This window comes from Dermacentor andersoni, chromosome 11 (assembly GCF_023375885.2).
Source record: "Dermacentor andersoni chromosome 11, qqDerAnde1_hic_scaffold, whole genome shotgun sequence".
Classification (NCBI taxonomy): Eukaryota; Metazoa; Arthropoda; class Arachnida; order Ixodida; family Ixodidae; genus Dermacentor; species Dermacentor andersoni.
In genome coordinates, this window is record NC_092824.1 from 78314071 (window position 1) to 78336506 (window position 22436).

Below are 22436 nucleotides of genomic sequence, written 5' to 3' on the forward strand. Positions count from 1 at the left end.
GACAGGCTGTTCTTCTTAAAAAAAGAAGAATTAAATGCCAAGCAAGCTTTACCATGCTTCCATTCTTTTAGTTCATAATATTGGTGATACGCAGCAAAGAGTTAACCCCTTCTCGAAAATAGTCACGGACGTCAAACACAATGAAACATCATTCTTGACATCTCGATGTCTAAGCGCTATACAGCGCAACTCGACTCCATCTGTTGGCGGTTTTATGACGGAATGATGCAGCGACCCTATCGGATTCGCATTATCAACGCAGAACGCACTTCAAGTACGATCCACGGTAGCGATTAAAGATGGTGATCCAATCACCTCAGATTATTCATTCAGCGGTGGTTCAATACTTTACTAACATCTGCTTCCAGACCATGAATACACGGCTACAGTGACTAATACGGGCACGCGTTCCCTTCTGTATTTCTTTTTCAGTGTTGCCTTTGCCGGTGTAGGTCTGCTGTCATTTTTCTACATTCTTCACGGCTTAACAGCGTTGGCCATGGTGTACTGGTTTAGGGACTGCGATCCTGTTCTGTCTGGCTCAATAACTCGCTACGATCAGGTGAGCTTCCTGAATTCCGAAAGTGCTTAGCCAAAAATTATTTCCACTTCGTCTCGACTAACGATAATGTGATCACGTGATTATTACACAAACGCAACATAAATATATTAGGCTCGTCCTTATCTGAGTGCATAGGAGACGGCAAGATAAATCTACCTAGGGCGCAGGCTTCTGTGGCTCGGGAATAAATTTCTGTCCTCTCTGCTTTATGTGCTTTATCACCTACTTTTCAAAGTCTGCTGTTGCCTTTCAGAAGTACATTCAGAAGGCCTGACGCGATATAAACCGCTATACTGATGTCTCTCCCTAACCGAAATTGGCTTCCTGATCACTAGATTATTTTTAGTAATCAAGAATGGTGACTTGATTGGTCGTCCTGATACCATTACACGATATGTGTCATATGCGTGCGTGCATGCGTGTTTGTGCATGTATGTATGTGTGTGTATGTGTATGTATGTATGTATGTATGTATGTATGTATGTATGTATGTATGTATGTATGTATGTATGTAATTAACTTCATGTCTGCAATCATATTTTTTTTTTTTTTTTTTCAGATCGTGCCGTACTACGTGAAAAATAGCGCAAGAGCCATCAACGGAGTTCGAGGGTTGTTTTTGGCGGGGATTGCGAGCGCCTCCATTAGGTGAAGGTATTTCCGTTCGCGCTCTCATTTACGTCTTATTCTCTCGGATCCCTGTCTGTTTCTACGCTTTCACTAAATGAAACGTGCTCATTGCGATTATACTCAACAAAACAATGACTTTCGTCTTGAAGGTCAGATTTCCGGAACCAGGCGTTTTCTGAGTTTGTGCATGGAGTAGTAGAGCTGTTTTTCCAAAAAAGAAGCGTACACTGGGACTTTAAATCGGCCTGAAGTGAGCAGGCCGGCTGTCGCCATGTCGAACAATGACGTACTGATTTCCGCTCCATTCTGACACCGGAAGTCTGCGGGAGACCTATAAACAAAAACCGCTTTTGCGGTAAAATCGAGCTGCACACGACACCTGATATCGAGGAAGGTTAACGCATGATAAACGGCATACAAGAACGCCAGAGGATACCAGTGATTATCAGAGCAGTAAATTTTGGCGTTAATTGAACGTCAACTTCACGCTCCGCGCTTTCAGCGCCGAAAGTGCAGTTCAAGTGCCCCAGTCGGTCATATCGCCTCAACATGCATGGCCATCGAAGGCAGAAAATTCCGCGTTCGTACAAAGCACCGTGTAACGGTAGACCAGAACTACGGCTGGAAACACGTTCCGCGCTGGTGCCGTTTTGGGCGTTATACTTGCAAACGCTATACATCCAATAATTTTGAGCATAAAGCCCCGTTTTTCAGGTTATTTCTCCCTCTGTTGCAGGTTTATGGTAGAAGTACTGCACAGTGATCAAAATTAATATATTCCAAATTCTACGGACGTGTAAATGAAAATCACTGACACACACTGACATAACGTCACACTGACATAACGGCACTGGAGCTTTGACGCGAAATTCAAGGAAGACTTGGCGTCCATTTCCGTCGTACTCATCGACCATTCACCACGAGATCAACGAAAATAGAGTTTTGACAGAATACTTTATCAGTATAAACAGACTTGGTGTTTCACTCCATTGTCCCTCTAAACGTTTTCTACACTAGAGCAGCCGCCACAAAAGTAGCTGCAAGAGATGCTACGATAGCATGACTGCCGGAGTCATTAAAACAGACACAGGCGAACAAATGGTCGCCCGAAGCGATACATTCTCTGCAAACGAGCGACAGAAAAACCGAAGAACTGTACGCTAGCATTTTTACGGCAGTGACTTGGGCAGACAGTTCTGTTCTGTTATAAGCCACAGGGGTTGCAACTGTGGAGAGACTAAAATAGCGGGTGCCTCGGCTACTCAATTTCTCTGGGTTTTGGAGCAAAAGGTAAAGGAATACATGAAAATACTAAACTAAATAAATTAATTTTTAAAACTATGGTGATGTAGCTAGAGATAAAGGCATTGCAACAAAGTGCACACTGAAGTCTGTGCCATGTCGCTATCCGAATCATATAAACACTTCGTAGTCTTTGCGCATTGGTACAAGAATCGTTCACGCCCTAAATGGATGGTAGGTCTAATTTTTTTGTTTGCGCTGACCATATTTTGTTTCTTATCTTTCTCAGCACAGTGTCATCTGTCGTGAACTCCAACGCAGCTGTTCTGTTTGTAGACATTGTATCGCCAAACTTCCACGTTCCGCAAGCGAAGACTGCGCTCGTAATGGCTGGCCTCGGTAAGTGTGTATATTTGAGACATTTTAGAGGCGGTAGAGCTATGGCTTCGTTCTAACGGCTTTTCATATAGTATTTAAGTTTATTTCGCCTCCGAAAAATTTTTCTTTCTGATCCTGAACATTTGTTCCTTAATTAAATCATAGTGATATTTATATATCTCCATCGAGCTTCTAATTGTTATGAAACGTTGGTCAATAAAAAAGAACACCCGTACTTTTCTTTACGTGCCGCTGTGGAACAACGTCGAGTTCTTGTAAGAGATAAATGTATGTTCTTTTCCTGTAATTATTCTTAGGCTATGCAATCCAACATAAACCGGTTCAAATCGATTTGAACCGTTATTCAAACCAATTAGAACCGGCGAAGCAACGTGCATCGCCTTCACCACCGCGACATCGTTGCGTACTAGTCTCACATTGCATCTGCCTGATTCGATGCTTACGCTTGGGCGCAGCTTGTGAGCGGTGCAGAGCGTAAACATAAGCGTCGCGTGGGGTTACGTTGTGACTTGTGTGGCGAACAAACATAAACATAAACATTGTACGGCATTTCGCGTTGTATGGCATGGAAGTATACCCGATTACGCGCATCCCATTCAGCTGCGTAGCATTTGAATCACCCTGCGACTTCACCGAACCTTCGCGATTCTCACAGATGCCGACGTGTACGTTTGGTCCGCGCAAACTTTTTCGATGGAGGCGCACAGGATGATGACCACGCGTGTATGTCTACCTCGCGCTATAGAAGCAGCGAGTGCTGCGGTAAATAGGAGCCGGGAATTTCCGCTCAGCAGGAAAGCCGACTTGGAGGCTTTGTAGGGAGCCCGCAGTGCAACTGTACAACAGCCTCACTATAGGCTTTCTTGTACAGCGGCGGCAAGCGGCACAGTCATGACAATCGTAGGCCTCTTGGTTCCCTACATAGGATCTGCAGCAAGGGTGAGTGACGTTGACATTGCAAACTCTCAGAAGTCGCGAAGTTCTTCAGCCACAAAATTAAGCACGCCTCAGCAATATACCGCCCCTCCCCCCGCGCTCCCTTTGTGAACTCCCTTCGTACTCTTCACTAAGCTTTACAAACAACCGCACGCGAGGTTGCCATCAGGCCTCGAGCCACATGGTTTTCAAAGAATTGTTCTCCAGCATCCTTCTCGTCCACGAGAGCCATAAGCAAAGATCAGCCTACGCATCAACCGCTCATGCATAACGCTGGTTGGACGAGAATCCCAACCTATTAGGGATTGTTATCGATACACAGTCGAGCACACTCCAAAGAACATCAAGTTCACGCAGAATGCGTTGTTTACAGCCGAGTCGATCGTTCATCTTAAGTGGACAGCGAGAATAAGCCAACGAAATGGCAAAAAAAAAAAAACACCTATCGTTTTCCAAAGTAATCGGTCAGCTTGTTTTGCTTCTTCAATGCCAACCCGATAGTCGAGGCTTCCAGATTGTTCGAAGCAAGCCATGTGGTCACCACACATATCTTTGCGGAGGACGACCTTGCACAACCCTACTTCCGCGATCGATCTATGTGTCAACGTATGCGTCAACCCCATCGCCATAACTACTTGACAGTCACGTTCCTTGGGCTACTACCTGAGAAGACGCATCACACCACCCGAAATCATAGGTCTCTTTGGTTTCGTAGAACCTTCTTGGGGACACGCAAAAAGGATGTGCAAATTACTGAAGTCTGAAAAATGGCGACAAATACGACTATACAATGATTGGTTGAAAGTCAGCGCTTGTCTGTGGTATCTGTCTCCTCGTGTCCTTGTTTTATCCGCGCTGTTTAACCTCAGATCTAAAAGAGCGCGGAGCAGCGACATATTCGTTTTGACAAGCGCTGCCACAAATCGCATGAAAATTGTGACCGTCATCCGATGTTTGTTCGTAATAACCAAGCATCCGTTATAACGGCGCGCTTTGTAGGTGGGCTCCACTTGCTTCCAGTTGCCAAGTACGTGAACACTTTCGCTTTCCCCCACTGCTGAAGCGACTACCACGTGCAGAAACGTTTCTTTTGCGTAGTCGACACGTCTGACGTCTAGTAGTGTCAGAAAAACATGCGCATCCTTAGATAACGTTTTGCAATATGCATTCCGCAGTTTTTCATCACACTGAGCGCCGCAGCGTCCGGTCCATTCGCAGGAATCGTTATTCTTGCGTTTCTGTTTCCCTGGGCCAACACTAAGGTAAGTACTTCAAGTTCATGCAAAATTGCACGCGTACTACAAGAGTCACTTCATTACTTTGATATTGAAGCTCTCTTTACCTCTTCCCCCATACTTCGCGAGCGCTGGCTGCTGCATTAACGATTGCGCAACTTGGGCCACCCGGAATCCGCAACGGGGCATGTGGCACTGGGTATGCGAACATTCTCAGCCAATCTGTCAGAACGGGAATGCGCCCCTGGGTAACTGTCCGAATAGACAAGCACAGCAAGGGGGCGAGAGGTGAGGAATTCGGCAACGTAAAACGAACAAGTCGACAACAAAGAAGTGAATGTGTCGGCATAAGAAGCAGCCTAAGGTAGGAGAAGGAGAAAAGTGAAGTTACTGGACCAGAGCATGTATTGACCGAGGGGCGTTGAGCTTCATAGCAGGGCAGAAGTGAAGACATATCAGTAAACGTCGTAGAAAGCTTCGGTTATAACCGATTTGGCACGTATGCGTGGGATCCCCCATTTAAAAAATAAATAAATAAAACGTAATCAGACTACACTGGTACCACCTTGCATTCATTAAGGCTTGTGCTTCACACAGCAGCTTGTACGTGTTTCGCCTTTCATATGGACTGCTATGGACGGTTATCATTTAATAAAGTTCCGACACTGCAGGTCTTTTCTTCCTATGCTACGTTTGAGTTTCCTTTCTCGAAGCAAGAAACCGTATTGAGTAAAAATAAACGTATTTCAGCCCCAACTTACTAAAACAGCACGGTCAGAGCTCGCGGATGGTAATTACCTGCTGACTTTAAATGAAGTTGGTATCCTCCATGCGCCGCCAACGTACAATCAACGCTGATGAAGTGGCGCCATCTGCTAGGTGCAAATCAAAACACTTTCTCGGTTCGGTGCCGCCTCTGTCAGCCCAGCAGCGCCAGCAAACAATGATGACGATAAAACATCGCTTATAGCTTGTCCTCTGCGTGAGATGGGAATAAGGGGTGGCTGATTTTAGCATTTATTTCTTGGCGCCATGACGCCGAGCAACAAGCGAGGGAGACTTCGGATCGAATTGCGCGTCTTGGCGCGTCTTGGCGCGTTTTGGCGCGTCTTGGCACGTCTGGGCGCGTCTGGGCGCGTCTGGGCACGGCCGAAACCCGCTTGAGCTCTGGCGCGCACCGACAAGCGACGTTGCTGTATCGCCATAACCTTTGCTATTTTTTGACATTGGACGACACCTCAACAGACATTTAACGCCCATGGTCTCGAGTAATCAAGCTCCAGAATGTTTTAGAGAATTCAGGTCATAAGACCCTGGCCCGGATGTATATTCACGAGAACCAGCACCGGCTCGACTGCATGAGAGGATCGCTGTGAACCGTGCTCAACGTCGCGTTATGACGCCACCAATATTTACTTGGCTGCCGTTGGTGGCGAGTCAACAGCCTAATCTAAAAGTCAATGTACTACCACATTTGCAATAGGGGCTTGCTAGTCTGGCACTATAAGGGGTTCTAGTAGCCCAAGCGGGAACAAATGCCCGGTGTCCCCCCCCCCCCCTACCCCTTGGCTACGCCACCGATTGCAGCGGAGCCTCTTTAGAACGGTTGCTCAGAACAAGTGCATGCGCTTGCAATGACCACTATTGTCCAGAATGCGAAGGGTCGTTCTCGTGACGTTGGAAATGCAGCTTGTAGCTCTAAAGCAAATATAGTTTCTGTGTCGCCGGTCAGCTTCGTTACACGCTCGCCGAGCGTATCGCGGTACATTTCTCTGTAAAATTTTCCAACTTTGCTCTGCGATACAAATGTCCTTCATGCAATATGGCTGACATCATTTCGCTCTCTCAATAAAATCTCGTTCATTTGGCACACATTACCGATGTTTCTAGATCATTAGTGACTAAATAGTGATCAAAGTGCTCTAGTGTACAGTGCGTGTGCGTGCTTTCTTTTTAAATATCTGTAAACTAAGAGAAACATACCTCTGCATGACTTTGAGCGCTGAGCTTAACACGAGCGGTTGCTCTATCATTTTCTTGAATTAAGAGAAATCTGTAGTTTTGGTCAACTCCAGTGTCACCTATTCAAATACACAAAAAAAACGTAGCAATGCTATTATGAAACTACCACTGGAATGATCCGAATGAAAGTTGTTGCATTTCATTGATAAAGTTAACTTCTAGTGATTGTAGGAAGCAGTTTGGCGTAGGGCCTAGAATTTTTTTTTACAAATATTGCCGAAAGTCGCTACGGCAAAGAAATATAGGCACGAAGTTTACAAATCCATACCTGTGCACCAAAAAGAGGTATGGAATTTCTGTAACTGCATCCGTTGAATCATCTAAAGCGGACAAATTTGATTTATCAATTTACAGCTTATGTGAATTGGGTACGATGTTTACAAATATTTTGCAAAATACCCACCTACAAATTAGTGGTATATTTCGCGTGGGTGTATGATACGTCGGCTTTGTCCGCTTTAGATTTGTTATTAGCTGCAGTTTGTACAATTGTGATATTGTTTTTCGTTGCTGAGTTACCAAGTTGTAAGCTTGATAGCTTCGTTTTACGAAGTATCGCATATTCAAAATTGTTTAGACGAAATCGACGGCCTAAATAAGAAAAAACCGGCTTGGCAGTCACTAGATTGCAATTTTTTTTTTTTTGTAATTTCAACAAAAGTCAACAATATCTGCGCTCTAGTCGCTGAGAACAATGCTTTCCCGTTCCCCCGCATTTAGATGGGAGACCCCGAACTAAAGCTTCCTCCTAAGGCTGCCTTTTAAGTGGTTGGGAAATCTGAATCGCCAGCCGCGGGCTCCAGCCAAATTATTTGATCACAGGCGCCAAAGGGCTCCGTTTCTTCGTTTGCGTCTTCCAGGGCACGGCTACGGCCGCTCTGGGTGCGTTTCTCATCCAGGCTTGGCAAACAACTGGGCGGTTCATGGCCCGCATACAACCCCTGAGAATGACCTACGGCACTGACAGATGTCCGGGGAATTCAACGTACCACGATGTGCCGCAGCATGAAGACCGCCCTTAGTGAGCATTTCCCGATTCATTCACGACCGACTGCGGCAGCATAAATTTATTTCTTGGTTGTCCTTTAGTAGTTTAGAAAATGCTGACTGAACATAGTTAGCGGAACCAAAACGAAGTTTTGGAGCGTTGAGCCAAACGAGTACTTCTGTTCAGCTTCGATCGCACGTATCACACCTGTCGTATGGTTTTATCTGCTTCGTCACGCCTCTCCTAGCTAGTGGCGTGGCCTGCACGCTGTCTGGAAACTTTAGTCTAACAATTTTCGCAAAGGCGTTTCTCTTTACAAAAGTGCAACGTTACAGGCGAGCGCCTGTGAGGGAAGGTTCCTGCAAGAGTTGATACGAATTATGCACTGCGTAGTGGCTCAAATCACCTGAGTAACCCCCCCCCCCCCCCCCCCCCTCCGTCAGGTGCCGGTTAATTTGGTTGATTGAAAATTTATTTTCCTAAATTTCTCGCATATGGAGAATAACGAAAAGCGCACAGCCGCAAAACAGAATAAACATTTTCAATTCCTCATAGAGTTCTGAAAAAAAAAAATTCCAGAGCTTGGACTCCGTACAAAAGACCTCTCTACACGTACGTAAGATACAAGAACATAAACTATTTCATGTACGAGTATTTCGACGTTTCATGCAGCATTGGCGGAGCGGCTGAGAGGTAGGATCCTGGACTGCCAATCTGCTGATCGCAATTTCGAATCCTTGTGGCAGGATATTCTTTTTCTTTGTTTCAAATTTCCTTGCAAATTCCAGAGCTGGCACCGGCGGACATCAAACCGAGCCTACAGCAGTTATCACTGGAAAAGGAAAATTCACTACGGGGGGGTCAATGTCCATATAGTACGGTCATCTTCAACCCATCGCGGATAATGCGCCGAATAATGCCGAAAACTTACGGTTGTGGGATGTAAACTGCTAGGGTTTTATAGGTATCATATATTCCATACATTTTCTATGTACTGCACCCCTTACTCAATGCCTCTCTTTGAGGCCTGTCAGGTATTCTTAAATAAACAAAAATATGCGGGAACCTGGAGCCCGCATTCACAGAGGCTTTTGCTCGTAAGGGCTATTCCCCATTGGCCAGTCGCCTTCCCTAATATGTCCAACATCATGACTGCGCGACCAGAATTGGCTCCTAGGAACAATTCTAGCGAACTTTTTTTTTTTTTTGCGCATATGGACCGTGTAATCGGTGGCTGAACGTTAAACCTAGCTCAGGAGCTCGCCTTTCTCTCCTACCTAAATGTGGTCACGTGTTCTGTACCCGCCAGCTCGGACGTTTTCCCGCTCTACCTGCTTTCCGCCTACTGGTGCTGCCTGTTCTCGACCATACTGACGGTGGTTCTCGGCCTGACTTTCAGCATCCTATCCGGTGCGTCTGTCAATCATTTTACGGGCCCAAAAAAAGACATACCGGCAGACTTCGGCGTGTGGGCCCCTAGAAATAGAGCATTTTAGGTTAGGAGAACGCAAGCGTTCGGGCCCCCTAGCGCTTGGGGCCACGGTACTGCGCATGCGCAGACACTTACGTAGAGGTACCGTTCATAGTAGGGACGCAAGATGGAAGACTCCGCTTGTCAGCCTGAAAGGACTCCCAACTGCCGCCGTTACTACACTGTCTTTATTCGCAGTATTGTAAACATATACAGGTATTACTATTTGAGTCTTCTAGGAGGATGACCCCAGTCATCTTCACTAAAATGGCTGCGTTCATTCTTCAAGAAGACGAAACAACCATCTCGGTAAAACACGTTCGCTTAAATAAGTTACTTGCGCACAAGCTCTGAGCATAAACACTTGCCAGTGTCGTGTTCTGGGGGTCATGCCGGGAGTCTCTCAATTTTTATCGTTGGTACCACGTATCCGTCGGTCTACACGATTCTCAAGAAAGATACATTTTATAATGTAGCGATAGGCCCTAAAGTAGTAATACCACCACAGCAATCGCGAGCATACTAGAAATAAGGCGTTGACGAAACCACAATTGTGAGCACAAATAAACGTTGTAGGGTTTTTACGTGCCAGAACCACAATCTGATTATGAGGCACGCCACATATGGTGGGGTATTCCGCATTAATTTCGACCACCTGTTCTATCTTTTTTTTAACGTGCGCACAGGTGTTTCTTTTTTTTTTTTTTGCATTTCGCCCCCCGCCTGCCGTGGCCGGGATTCGATCCCGCGCCCCCGGGATTCACAGCTCAACGCCAAAGTAACCACGCCACCGCGGCGGGTACGGCACCCTACGCAGACCTGCAGGCTACCCTGTGGACAATGTATCGGACAAAACTTCCGCATCCTGAACAATAGAGACTTTTAGCTTGTACGCTATTCCGGTAAACGGGAGCGGTTTGTGCGGATTACCGGATGGTCGGGGCGCAAAACGTGAGCGGCCGGAGCGGTGAAGCCGCCTGGTGTTGTAGAGCTCAACCAGACAAACGCATGGCTAAAACTTCAGTAACTCACCATATCCTGCTTCGCCACTCGTGCAAATTTTTGGCAGCGGCGTAATTGGGAACACGATTACGCCACTGTCGAAAATTTGCGCCAGCAGCTAAGCAGAATATAGTAATTAGCTCTGTGTTTGTGTGGTTGAGCTTTGCGCCACCAGCTGGCGCCACCAATCTGGCCGCTCACGTTGACGCCCCCGCTAAACCGGGAAACCGCCCGCGCTTGCCCGAATACCGGACACGCTAAAAGTCTTTAATATTTTGCCTTCGATACCCGCTCGCGGAAGGCTACAAACTTGGGGCCGCATGTTTTGCAAGCGCCGCTGGACAGCTTCGTCTCAGCTTTTACTGGTAATTCGCTCCACTCCGATTCCCGTAACCTTACAAGCGAGTATTAGGCCTAAGCTGTAGGCTAGGCTTAGGCTAAGCGTCAGCTAGGCTTAGCAGCGGCAAGGCCACTGCGCGTGCGCGTGCGCGTAACGCTCAAGGCGGCACACTATAAGATAATTTACATCCTTCAAAGTAAATGAGGATGTGCTTTGTCTATAGCTCACATCACTGCACTCTTTTCACCACAAAAAGGGCATAAGGGTGCGTGTTATAGATTGATTTACACCCGACCTTATTCTCTTATAAGGGTGTAGTGGCCAAACGAAACCCTCGCTTCTCAACAGGACCGGCTATGCAGAATGTGACTATAAGCGTCCACTTTGTCTGTATACTATTCTTTCGCAGCCATGGGCTAGGAAATCGCACAAATCTTGTTTGTGACAAACGTGAAACGGACGCAGTTCTCGGCAGCGCCTGAACACGTGCACTGTGAATGGTTCGCGAGGAATGCCAAGCTAAAATTATCTGAATTTCGACCTGCACTGCGGTGCTCCCTCGTCGTGAATCTTTAAATGGAGCCTTAATTGTAAGACCCGTTTGCGCAAATGCGAAGCCATCGAATGTTAAATGGCCCAATAAAGCATGGCGTCTGCTAAAAGCAAGGTGCACTATATTGCGCGCTATAATGTGCGTGAACGTTATAATACGCTCGCGTTCTGCCCGCAGCTGGACCGGATGATGGCCTCCAAAACTCCTTGCGTCTTTCGAGTCCTTTGGCCTTGAAGTTCTGGCGGCGAATCGGCTTGCTTCGACATCGACAAAAGGTGCGTTACTTGCGAAACCTGTCGTTTCGATTGCTTTCCTGCGATGTTAAAGGGACACTAAAGGTTACTATTAAGTCAACGTGGACTGTTGAAATACCATCACAGAAACCTCGAAACGCTTGTTTCGTGCCAAGGAGAGACTTATTTTAAGAGAAAATGCGTTCTGAAGCGTCCGCGTACCGCTAGCGCAGTTCAAATCGCCCGCCCTCCGATCGAGGAGTACTGACATCATGGTCTCATAGTGACGTTGCGCCAACGGTGAGTAGAACGGCGTCCGCAGACGGCGCTACGGCTTTTCTGCGCAAAACGCAAACGCGCGGCCAGAAACAGAGCCAAGACAGAGCCGACAGCAGAGCGAAAGCGGGAGTATGGTGGCTAGCGGAAGGAGAAACGAATTACGTCCCACGGCACACGGAGAGTCCGTTTTCGTTAAACTATAGGCTGCGGCGAGCTCGCAGCGTGGTCGGCGTGATCTGTGAGAAGTGACGAGCCTTTTCGCACTCGCAACAGGGCATAAAAAAGTGCGAATCGACGCAAAACTCGGCCTAGAAACGTGCTTCGCCACAGCCAGGGCGACCCAAGCTGGCGCGACCCAGATGTCGTTTCCCGCACCGCCACCAGGCGCCGCTACTATACCTCAAACTCCAGCGCAAGAAGCCCATAAGCTGGTACTTCATTCTATGGCGCAAACTTCGACGCTCGTCGCAATGGACCCTGACACCGACAGATTGGCTCGCGATGGTGGGCTCAACTTCAGCGATTTGAGCACCGACGAGCGCGACCTGCTGCTGAGGGCTCGCACTGCCGGCGTCGTTGCGTACTACGACAGCGGCCTCGACACCGGCTCTCCGGAGCGGGAAAGCAACGAGGGCTTCCCACGACATCACATGGACGTGGCATTCTCGCTGCTTGTTCCAAATGAAAGTGTCGCGAGCCAGCAGAACCCTCACAGCACGACGCGATAACGAAAGTACTGAAACTCCAAAGCGTGCGCGGCGCAGAGTCGAGCGCGCAGAGTCGAGCGAAAACGAAACCTTTCGAACACCCATATTACTGAAGGGTAACGTCAAAATGTTATTTTTTCTTAGAGTCGAATAGACGTAGACAAGTAGCATTTTTTTCCGTCTTATAATCGAATGAAATGATATTTTTAATACGAGTAGTTGAGTATTAGTAACACAAATTATGAGGAGTCCTTTCGTCATCGGGCTAGTACCGGAATGTCGCTGGGGGGTCTCAAATCGTGTCATGCATTTACCTCAATTTCTCGGTTACTAAAGCTCTGTTCGCGATTAAATTGACGCCTTAGACGTTCTAGAACATTGCTCTACCACTTTAACTTGAGTTTCTGGTAACCTTTAGTGTCCCTTTAAGTCAATAACGCAGAAAATGTATCATAATGATAACAGTATTACGCTCAAGTATTTGCGTATGCTAAACTTCTAATCATACTGCTTTGATTCATCGCAACTTCTTTTTTAATTTGCCTTTGGGCTTGTTTTGCTTTGAGTTGTGGATCCCTTACGAAAATGTGAGATATGGCCCTTATATGATTTATATATGGCCATACTTGGACATATAGGTGCACATATAAGGCCATATAATGTTATGTATGGACCCAGGTATGTCCTTATACTGCCATATAAGGATCCCATCAAGAACTTATATTACTATATAAGGGTCCAGATAAGGCCTTATACTGCCATATAAGGGCCCAGATAAAGCCTAACACTGCCATATATGACTGCAAGTAAGGCTTTATAACGCCATATAAGGGTACAAATAAGCTTTATACTGACATATTTGATTGCAAGTAAGCGCCTCATACTCTCATGTAAGGAGTTATAGATGTGTCTAAATTTGAATGTAAGTCATATTTCATACATCTGCTGTCATATCTGCATTGCCAAATGAAAGCGTTAAGAAGGTCACATGTATCTATATACGACTGAATATAAGGCCTTTATGAGTATAGCCGGCTAGCACACACACCGTCTAAATTTTGCGCCTTCTCTCGTTCAATGCAGAATTTTCGCTCACCAACAGTGAGCTCGTTCGAATCCCTATAATTGCAGCTCAGCCGACATTTGCGTCTTATCTTACGCACTACGTAAAGCTTATTTCTCACTTACCAGCCGTTGTCAGGAAACAATAACGCAACTTATATCCAAAATGATTTATAACGCCCTTTTTTGTTTATAAAAAATATAAAACCGTTGGGCCTGGCGGCGTGAAGAAGGCATATTTATCACGTACATATATATCCATGGCGGCGCTTTTTGTAATCATCATTTTCCAATTAACCTTCAGTGCGGTACCGCACTGCCTCGCAGAGGAGCTGTGGCGTTAATGGCCCCGCGTCGCAGGAAATCCGGCGTCGGCGGAGTTCTCCGTGAGCGAAAATTTCCGAATATATTTAGGTATATGCATATGCCACGCCTTGCATATGCCACGCCTTGCATATGCCACACCTTGCTATATGCTATATGACATGCGGTATATGCAGGTTATATTGCCACAACATTCTATCCCTAAGGTTGCTCGTACCTTGGCTTGCATTCTTGACAAAGGTATTCCTCGTAGTTGTGAGAATGACGGCCGACAAATAAATGTCATGAAACAAAACACCGACAGCGCACGTCTGTTTCGTCAAATCTTAGACTTAAATATTAAAAGTGCGAAACTATAACAGAAAGCTGCAAATGCTAAAATTTTTGGGCGTGGCTGTGCGCAACATCCGGGATCTGCCCACGCAAGAGGCCGCGTTTCTACCAGAAAGCTCACCTTCGTGCGTAGCGCTCGCCGCCAGCGTTTCCCGGTAAATACGATTACCTAAGCTCCAGTCGACGGGACGCGTGAGAAGCAGTCAGGGATCTTTGAATGCTATCGTGTTTCACTCTTAAAGGTGAAGCTTCAGCGTCCTCCAGGTTTTTCATTTTTTCGTTTCGACTTCCCTAATAAAATCCAGAAATTTGATGTCGCTATTATAAACGATATATTATTTGCTGCTTTATTTTCGTTTCATTTGCAGGAACCTGAACACGGAGCAGTCAATGAGCGAGGCGATAGGATATCGTCTTACGAAATTCGGCCTTTGCAAGATAAACAAGACGACGCGTAAGCCACGCGCGAGGAATACGAGTATAACGGATTCAAGATTCATCTGTCTCCGTGTCGAAAAGTGACCGCCACACCTAAGCATTACGTTGTCCGTGAACACCGACCAGTTGCGTTGCCCAAAGTACGGCTGCAAAACATCCCTTTCCAGGTACAGGGCAGCCAATCCGGATCCACCAGTTCGGTTCAGCTTGATACCTTCCCCTTGCCACTTCGGTCTCTCCCAGCTACTACTGACCGGGCTCGATGGCTGCGCCACGACACTGTCGTCTAACCCACTGGTTTTCGCCATGCAAATGATCGCCGCTGCCCTTTCGCAGGTGCTGCTGCCCGCACTGGCGGCGGCTTGTTCTCGGACCCCCTCGGAGCATGCGCCATTTTGTGACCGGTTTTTGGATCAGCGAGGCGCCGCACATGACTGCGCCTTTCCGGTTACCTACGTACTGCCAACACAGCAATGGATGCTCGATTCATCGTGGGTTCCTGCATCGAATTCGACGCTCTCCAGCTCGTCTACTATAATAGACAGCCTACCACTGCGGCCGCTCTGTGGGCTTGGTGGCTGCGCCACGACACTGTAGTCTAACCCACTGGTTTTCGCCATGCAGGTTGGCACAAGGCACAGCCTTTTTGCTAAGAGGTGTAGCGACTATTGTCTGGTGCAGCTTCCGAGCCCCCATTGCTGCCTTGCTCTTATGGGTGAATGTGTGGAAGGGATTCGCCGCTTACTAATACTCTCTGGCGACGTTGAAACTAACCCGGGACCCGACACGAACGTTGTGTTGAAAGAATTGCAGAAGATTTCAGCCAGTCAGAATACACTAATCAGTGAAGTTCAAGGGTTAAAAAGTCAGATTTTAAATACTGATAAGATTCTAATGGACTTGAACAAACGAATGACCGAACTGGAAGATCATTACCAGGCCATGATACCACTTCAAAATGAATTAGAAGCTGTCAAATATGCCGCTGCTCAAACTGCCAGCGTGATATCCGGCCTCGTAAATCGCCTAGACGATGCAGACAACCGGTCCCGAAGGAATAATCTAATTTTCTATGGCCTTCCTGACACTAACCCCAAAGAAACCTTTGCACAATCAGAAAAGCTGATCATTGATGAAATCACGGATATCATGAATGTAAACCTTGAGTCCAAAGATATTGAACGTGCTCATCGCCTTGGACGCTATTCACCTAACCGGCACCATCCCATCATTATCAAATTCACGTCATATAAAACGAAAGAATCTGTCCTGTCTAACGGCCGCAAACTGAAAGGCACAAATTATAGCGTGAGCGAAGATTTTTCACCCACAGTTCGCAACGCCCGAAAACATCTTATCGCCTACGCCAAAAGTCAATCTCTGCCTTTTTCCATGCGTTTCAAAACGCTCGTTATGGGTTCCCAGCGCTATGAATATGACGATTTGACGAAATCAGTTAAAAATATTCAGTAGCAATCATTGCACAAAATTCATGCAGTTAATAACCGCCCTTCCGCCGCTACGAAAAACCTTTCCCTATCTATCGTTTACACTAATGCCCGCAGTTTCATTACCAAACGTGACGCAATATCAAATCTCGTGACGTCATCTAACAGCAACTTGCTAGTTATAACAGAAACGTGGCTCACAAGTGAAATTAGGGACGATGAAGTAGTCCAAGACTTGCCAAACTTCGATGTTTATCGCTGCGACCGTCAAGGGGCACGCGGAGGGGGGGGGGGGGGGGGGGGGGGGCGTTCTTATTGCTTGTAGTCGTGAATTATCCTGTACACCCATTATTATTTCTTCGAACTTAGAAATACTATGGCTTCTTATTCGCTCTTCCCCTCGATATGTCCTTCTAGGTGTGTGCTACAGGCCACCTACCAGTAATCCAAACTTTTCACCAGAACTTAACAGTACTTTATGCCAGATTACAGTAAGCCATCCTAACGCCCATATCCTTCTGTTCGGTGATTTCAACTTTCCCATTATTGATTGGAATAACCTAACTTCCACAATAAATAACACTGAGGCGAAGGATTTCATCGACATCTGTTTGAATTTCAACTTAACACAGCTTATCTCAGAGCCGACACGTGTAACGCGCGACTGCGCAAACATTTTGGACCTTATACTTACTGACCATCCAGAGACATTATCATCGGTTACCTACCTTCGTCCTATCAGCGACCACAGTGTAATTCATGCCACATTTGACTTTGCCCCAGCACCCCGTGTTCTTTCCAGCAAAACTATCAACCTGTATGAAAAAGCAAATTTTGAAGCTATAAATGAAGAATTATGCACTTTTTTTGCAGTCTTTGAAACCTCATTCAATGAACGGTCTGTTGAAGACAACTGGGAACTGTTTAGAAATAAAATGAATGAACTAGCAAACAAGTATATTCCGAAACTAACATTCCGTGCGAATCATCAGAATCCCTGGTTCAATAACAATTTAAAGAGGTGGGAAAATAAGAAAAAAAGACTTTTTCGTAGTGCCAAGTTGAAACCAAGCCCAACTTCATGGGATAAATATTACGCCGCTGAGAGTGAATACTTACGTGCTGTCCGCAATCCCAAATGGTCTTTTTTCAATAATGACTTACCTAAAATGTTAACAGACAACCCCAAGAAATTTTGGACAGTTATCAACCCAAGTAACACACGCACTGTAACTCTTGTTGATGATATGGGTGAAATCGTGCCTGAAACTGAGTGCGCACTCATAATTAACAACGCTTTTTCGTCAGTATTTTCTAATGATAATAACGTTCCATTGACTAATGTCCCCTGCAACATAGTTTCTAGCATGCCGAGCGTGGTGTTTTATCCTGATGGTGTTTTGCGCATAATTGAAAACCTTAAACTTTCATCCTCAGCAGGTATAGATGGTATAAACTCTAAACTGCTAAAAAATACAAAATATATTTCTTCATCATTTTTGTGTCTTATATTCTCGCAGTCACTTTCTACAGGTTCCATGCCTCACGACTGGAAGGTGGGGAAGGTCATTCCCATCTACAAGTCTGGCAATAAGAACACACCGCTAAATTATCGACCCATTTCTCTAACTAGTCTGCCTTGCAAAATCATGGAACACGTCATCTACTCCCTGATCATAAATCATTTGGACGCAAATCAATTTTTTCATTCAGCACAGCACGGGTTCCGCAAAGGTTTCTCTACCGAAACGCAACTAGCTCTGTTTCTACACGACTTACATGTAAACCTTGACTCTAACCAACAAACTGACGCTATTTTTCTGGACTATGAAAAGGCTTTTGACAAAGTTTCTCACCGCCACTTACTACTAAAGCTTTCTTCTTTGAACTTACACAGTGACGTACTCAAATGGCTCGAAGCATTCCTTACTGATCGCTACCAATTCGTTTCTGTAAATGACAAATCATCCACTCTTCTCCCTGTAACTTCTGGAGTCCCTCAGGGATCAGTTCTCGGTCCTCTTCTTTTTTTAATTTACATTAATGATTTACCCCAACACGTATCTTGTAAGATACGAATTTTCGCCGATGACTGCGTGATTTACCATCCAGTTTCTAATGCTACTGACGAAAACACCTTACAACAAAGTCTTAACAACGTGCAGTCTTGGAGTGAAAATTGGCTGATGACTCTTAATCCCAACAAATGTAAACATATATCTTTTACCCGTCGCCGTAACCCTTTCCTGTCCTCTTATACTATAGTAAACGTTCCCTTAGAATCAGTAGAATCATTTAAGTACTTGGGCGTCACACTTTCTCGTGATCTCAGTTGGGGTACGCATATTTCCAACATACTTTCATCAGCTAACCGAACTTTTGGCTTCATGAGACGACACTTGCGTGACGCCCCGCAGAACGTAAAACTCCTAGCTTTCAAATCCCTAATCAGACCGAAAGTTGAATACGCATCACCCATCTGGAATCCATATCAAGTCTATCTAGTTAATGAGCTCGAGTCCTTTCAAAACCGCGTCGTCAGATACATCCATTCATCCTACTCATACGACGTAAGCGTATCATCCTTAAGAGCAAAATCTGATCTACAGCCCCTTGCACGTCGCCGCGCTACTGCTAGCCTTTGCCTCTTTCATAAGTTTTTTTTACAGTTCCTTATTTCACGAGCCATATATCACACCACCCGCACGCATATCGCTACGAACTGGGCACCCATTACAAGTCTTACGCCCACGCTCCCACACAACTACTTTTTCCTCGTCTTTTTTTTCCCGCACAGCATCAGATTGGAACGCCCTTCCCCACCACGTAGCTGCTATCACTTGCCCGACATCGTTTCTCGAAAATGTGTCCTTGTTGGCTAATCAATAACCTGCTTTTTTCACGTGTTATTATTTGTTTTTATGCACTTGCGAAAATGTAGCTTCCATGTACAATTTTTTCTGTATACCTGTGGTTATATTTGCATTATCAACTGTACCCACCCCTTATGTAATACCCCTAGCACAGGGGTCTTTAAGGAAATAAAACTGAACTGAACTGAACAGCCCGTGCTATAGGGGTGGGTTTTGCGAACGCTAGCTGTATTCAGTGGAACGTTTGACACACCTATATGTCTGGCTTGCGCAAACGTGAACAAACGGCCGAACACCTGTTCCCATTTCTGCAATGTTCATGCAGCCCAGCTTGCTTCGGACTCTGCTGAAGTGTACTCAAGACCAATCTCAAATACAAAGGTTCTTGCACCATGGTCTCGCGCATCGCTGTTTCAGAAAAGCACTCCTCGCTTTACTGCTGTTCCTACAGTCTAGTGGCCTCAGTGACCACTTTGCTGGCATGGTGTGCGCCCGGCTAGTGCCACCTGCTGGCGTTCCTTTTCAGGATTCTTTCCTTTTTAATTGCGACAACAAATATATGGGCACTACAAGAGTATTTCTGTCGTCGGCGTCGGCGTGATGTTCCGTATAAAGTCCGAGGGCGATAACATCGCCACCGCGCGCCGTATGCTGTATGTGCGAGTGAAAGCGTGCGTGGGCGAGCCAACGATGGCGGCTGAATCTCGCGCGCTCTAGAGAGGAAAGCGGAGAGGAAGCGCGCGGTCTTCCGTCGCGGGGAGGGGGGTATGATGCTACTCGGGTGGCGGCTGCGTATGCCGCGGTCCCGCACGGCCGCCCGGGCCCTATCCTGAAAGCGATCTGTGAGTACACAGTCTAGGTACATCAAGGGCTCATAACTTCGTGTGCGCTCTGTTCTCGCCGCTTAGTTCGCGTAGAAGCGAGAGGCAGCGCGAAGGTCAATTCGCTCGCTGCTGCTTCGGCGCTTTCTCACTCCAGCGCTGTAACAGCGAGCGCGCGGTCATTGAGTGAGACGTGTTCATCTTTGCACGTGCGCGCGTGACACTATGCTTGTTAATTTAGTTAGTAAACGAATGTTTACACGTTTATACGGCCTATAAAACTACTATCCTTACGTATAGCAGTCGTATGGCAGTCTACTAATTTGCTAACGCAATCGATGCTTCGCCTTTCGGATGGAACTGAGACTTTGTTCTGAAAGCCTGCACTTCCTTCTACAGAGGAAATATGGAACTAGGAGGGAGCGTCACAGGATAAAATTGAAACCAGAGAAAGTCGATCTGCACGTGATCCCGTCAAGGTAAGTGTCAGTGTCTTCCACCGCAGCGCTCGCCGCGCTCAGCGCACACTCCCCAAAAAAAAAAGAAGACAACGAAGGAGACAGCAACGTGCGGCTGCCGTACTCATACATTGCAATGAAGACAACAACGTATACGCACAAGTATATGCACAAAGTATATCCACAAGCATATCAGGAAGAAAAATGTCAGAGTGGTTGGCAAAGCACCTGAACAAGTGCGCGTCGATTAAAACCTACCGAGAACCAAGCACATGGGGCTGAGACCATTGAGCGTCATATTCTGGGCCATCTTTTTGAGCTAGAGAAGTTAAGCAAAAAGCATCGAAGAAGATTGCAAGAGTAAGTGAATATACTTTCTGAATCTACTGAATTATCTGCGAAACTCATTGGTGCGAGGTTTCTTCCAGTTCCTCCGCAAACATGGCGTCCGCATATTGTTTCCGAGGTTCACGTCCCATTTCCAACTTCTGTTCTTTTTTCGGCACAGTCATCGCCGAAGCACGCTGGGGTGCTGTTTCGCCGACCCACGAGGTTCACGCACATGACCTGACGTCGGTGCCTCTCCGACCAACCAGCGAAGTTCTGAGACAAGCGCCTTCTCCTTTGCCCCAGTGACCAGCTTTTATCCGCTGGCGCCACCTTCGTGTCAGCCACCTCCTCCTCCCTACTGTGCTTTCACATTACGTCAACGAAACGAAAGCGGGTGAAAGAGCCTAAGAAAGATGATCGCTGTAAAAGCGAAGTGGATGGCTTCACAAAAAGTTGGCTTGCGAAGGCTACCTGCGGGACGGATTGCTCAATCTTGTAGTTTATTTCCTTCTTCAACTCTCCCTACCACTGCCAAGAACAGCAATCCGAGTGTGCGTCTGCCTGACTTCCTGACTATTCATGATGAAAGTTGTGTTTTAAAGGATTGCAATAGCCAAGTAATCACCATCCTTCGAGAAAGCAACACTGATAATTGCCAGAGGACGCGACGAAACACAATATCAACCTGACCTCTGCCGCATTTACACCGGCGCACAGTCATCTTAGCATCTACGAATGAATGGATTAATGAAGTTTATTTTTGTTTACCCAAAGGAGTGCTGCATCCTGCAGCGGAGTCGACAACTTGCGATTTTTAGGGCCTACAGGAATCGCCTCAGAAGAAATGCAGTAACTCTAGATCGGCCTACACGGTCCAGCTACCTGGTGGCGCAAAACTTAACCAGCCAAACACAGAAGTCATATTGCTGTAACCAAGTGTAAAACATTTGAAACGTTTAAAAAGACAACATGACCATGATTACGCTCCTGCCGTAAGTTTACATCAGCAAAGTAGAATACACTTGGTTACGCTATATACACTTGGACACACCATACACCATATTACACTTGGATACACTATAGCAGCTCTGTGTTGTCTGTCTGAGCTCGTGTCACCAGGAGGCTTAACCGTCCCGGTGGTTCATATTTGCGCCACCACTCATCCGGTAAAAGAACAGGCCGCTTGCGCTTACGTTTACCCGAATAGCGAAACGCTACTCTATTAGGGTAGTAATCAGTCGGTGTGAAGTGACGGCCGCAAACGCGTAGATGCTGGTGCCGATTAGATACCGACAGTCCGATACGCTGCAGCCACTCCGCTCGCATGCTGCCTTACAGAAGGACATGGTGTGGCCCGATGCACGTTGTGCCAAAAATGTGAACCCAGAGCGCTAAATAGGCATGTTGGAATGTTGGATTCATGGTTACGATGCGTCAGCGTAAAGACAAGGGACAAAAGAAAGGAAGTGCACAACACAAGCGCTGACCGCAGCCAAGCTGGCTGGGTCATGAAGTCGTGGGTTAAGACATGGAAAGGTGCCCGTTGTACCAGAAATGTGGCGAATCAGGAGTGTTAATTGGGCCAGATAGAATGTTGGATTCATGGTTACGATGCTTCAGCGTAAAGACAAGGCACAAAAGAAAGGAAGTGCACAACAAAAGCACTGATCGTAGCGAAGCTGCCTGGGTCATGAAGTTTTGGGTTAAGACAGGGAAAGGTGCCCGTTCTAATCAGAAATCTGCCAAATCA

General features: G+C 46.4%; 2 protein-coding genes across 5 annotated transcripts in view; one reads left to right on the plus strand and one right to left on the minus strand.

Annotated features, from left to right (window-relative positions):
• LOC126518071 (uncharacterized) overlaps nucleotides 1-22436 on the minus strand; it is a 158975-nt gene that overhangs the window by 47358 nt on the left and 89181 nt on the right. The gene's annotated exons all lie outside the window — the stretch shown is intronic.
• Nucleotides 441-15029, plus strand: LOC126518062 (sodium-coupled monocarboxylate transporter 1-like). 2 transcript variants are annotated; one of them, XM_055064689.2, is made up of 9 exons: nucleotides 441-562; nucleotides 1122-1210; nucleotides 2724-2833; nucleotides 3705-3772; nucleotides 4945-5031; nucleotides 7887-8047; nucleotides 9324-9424; nucleotides 11558-11655; nucleotides 14687-15029. In XM_055064689.2, the coding sequence occupies exons 1-9, from the start codon at nucleotides 500-502 to the stop codon at nucleotides 14774-14776; spliced, it is 867 nt and encodes a 288-aa protein (XP_054920664.2). In that variant the 5' UTR covers nucleotides 441-499; the 3' UTR covers nucleotides 14777-15029. The 2 variants fall into 2 exon arrangements, with proteins under 2 accessions (XP_054920664.2, XP_072141353.1); XM_072285252.1 differs by lacking the exon at nucleotides 441-562 and having other exon boundaries at nucleotides 946-1210.

Excerpts from the sequence above, each read along its gene's own strand:
- LOC126518062 (XM_072285252.1), top strand. The coding sequence starts at position 957 with ATGTGTCATATGCGTGCGTGCATGCGTGTTTGTGCATGTATGTATGTG. Across the intron at positions 3,773-4,944 it reads ACATAGGATCTGCAGCAAGG|TTTTTCATCACACTGAGCGC; the intron begins GTGAGTGACGTT and ends TGCATTCCGCAG. Across the intron at positions 11,656-14,686 it reads TGCTTCGACATCGACAAAAG|GAACCTGAACACGGAGCAGT; the intron begins GTGCGTTACTTG and ends TTTCATTTGCAG.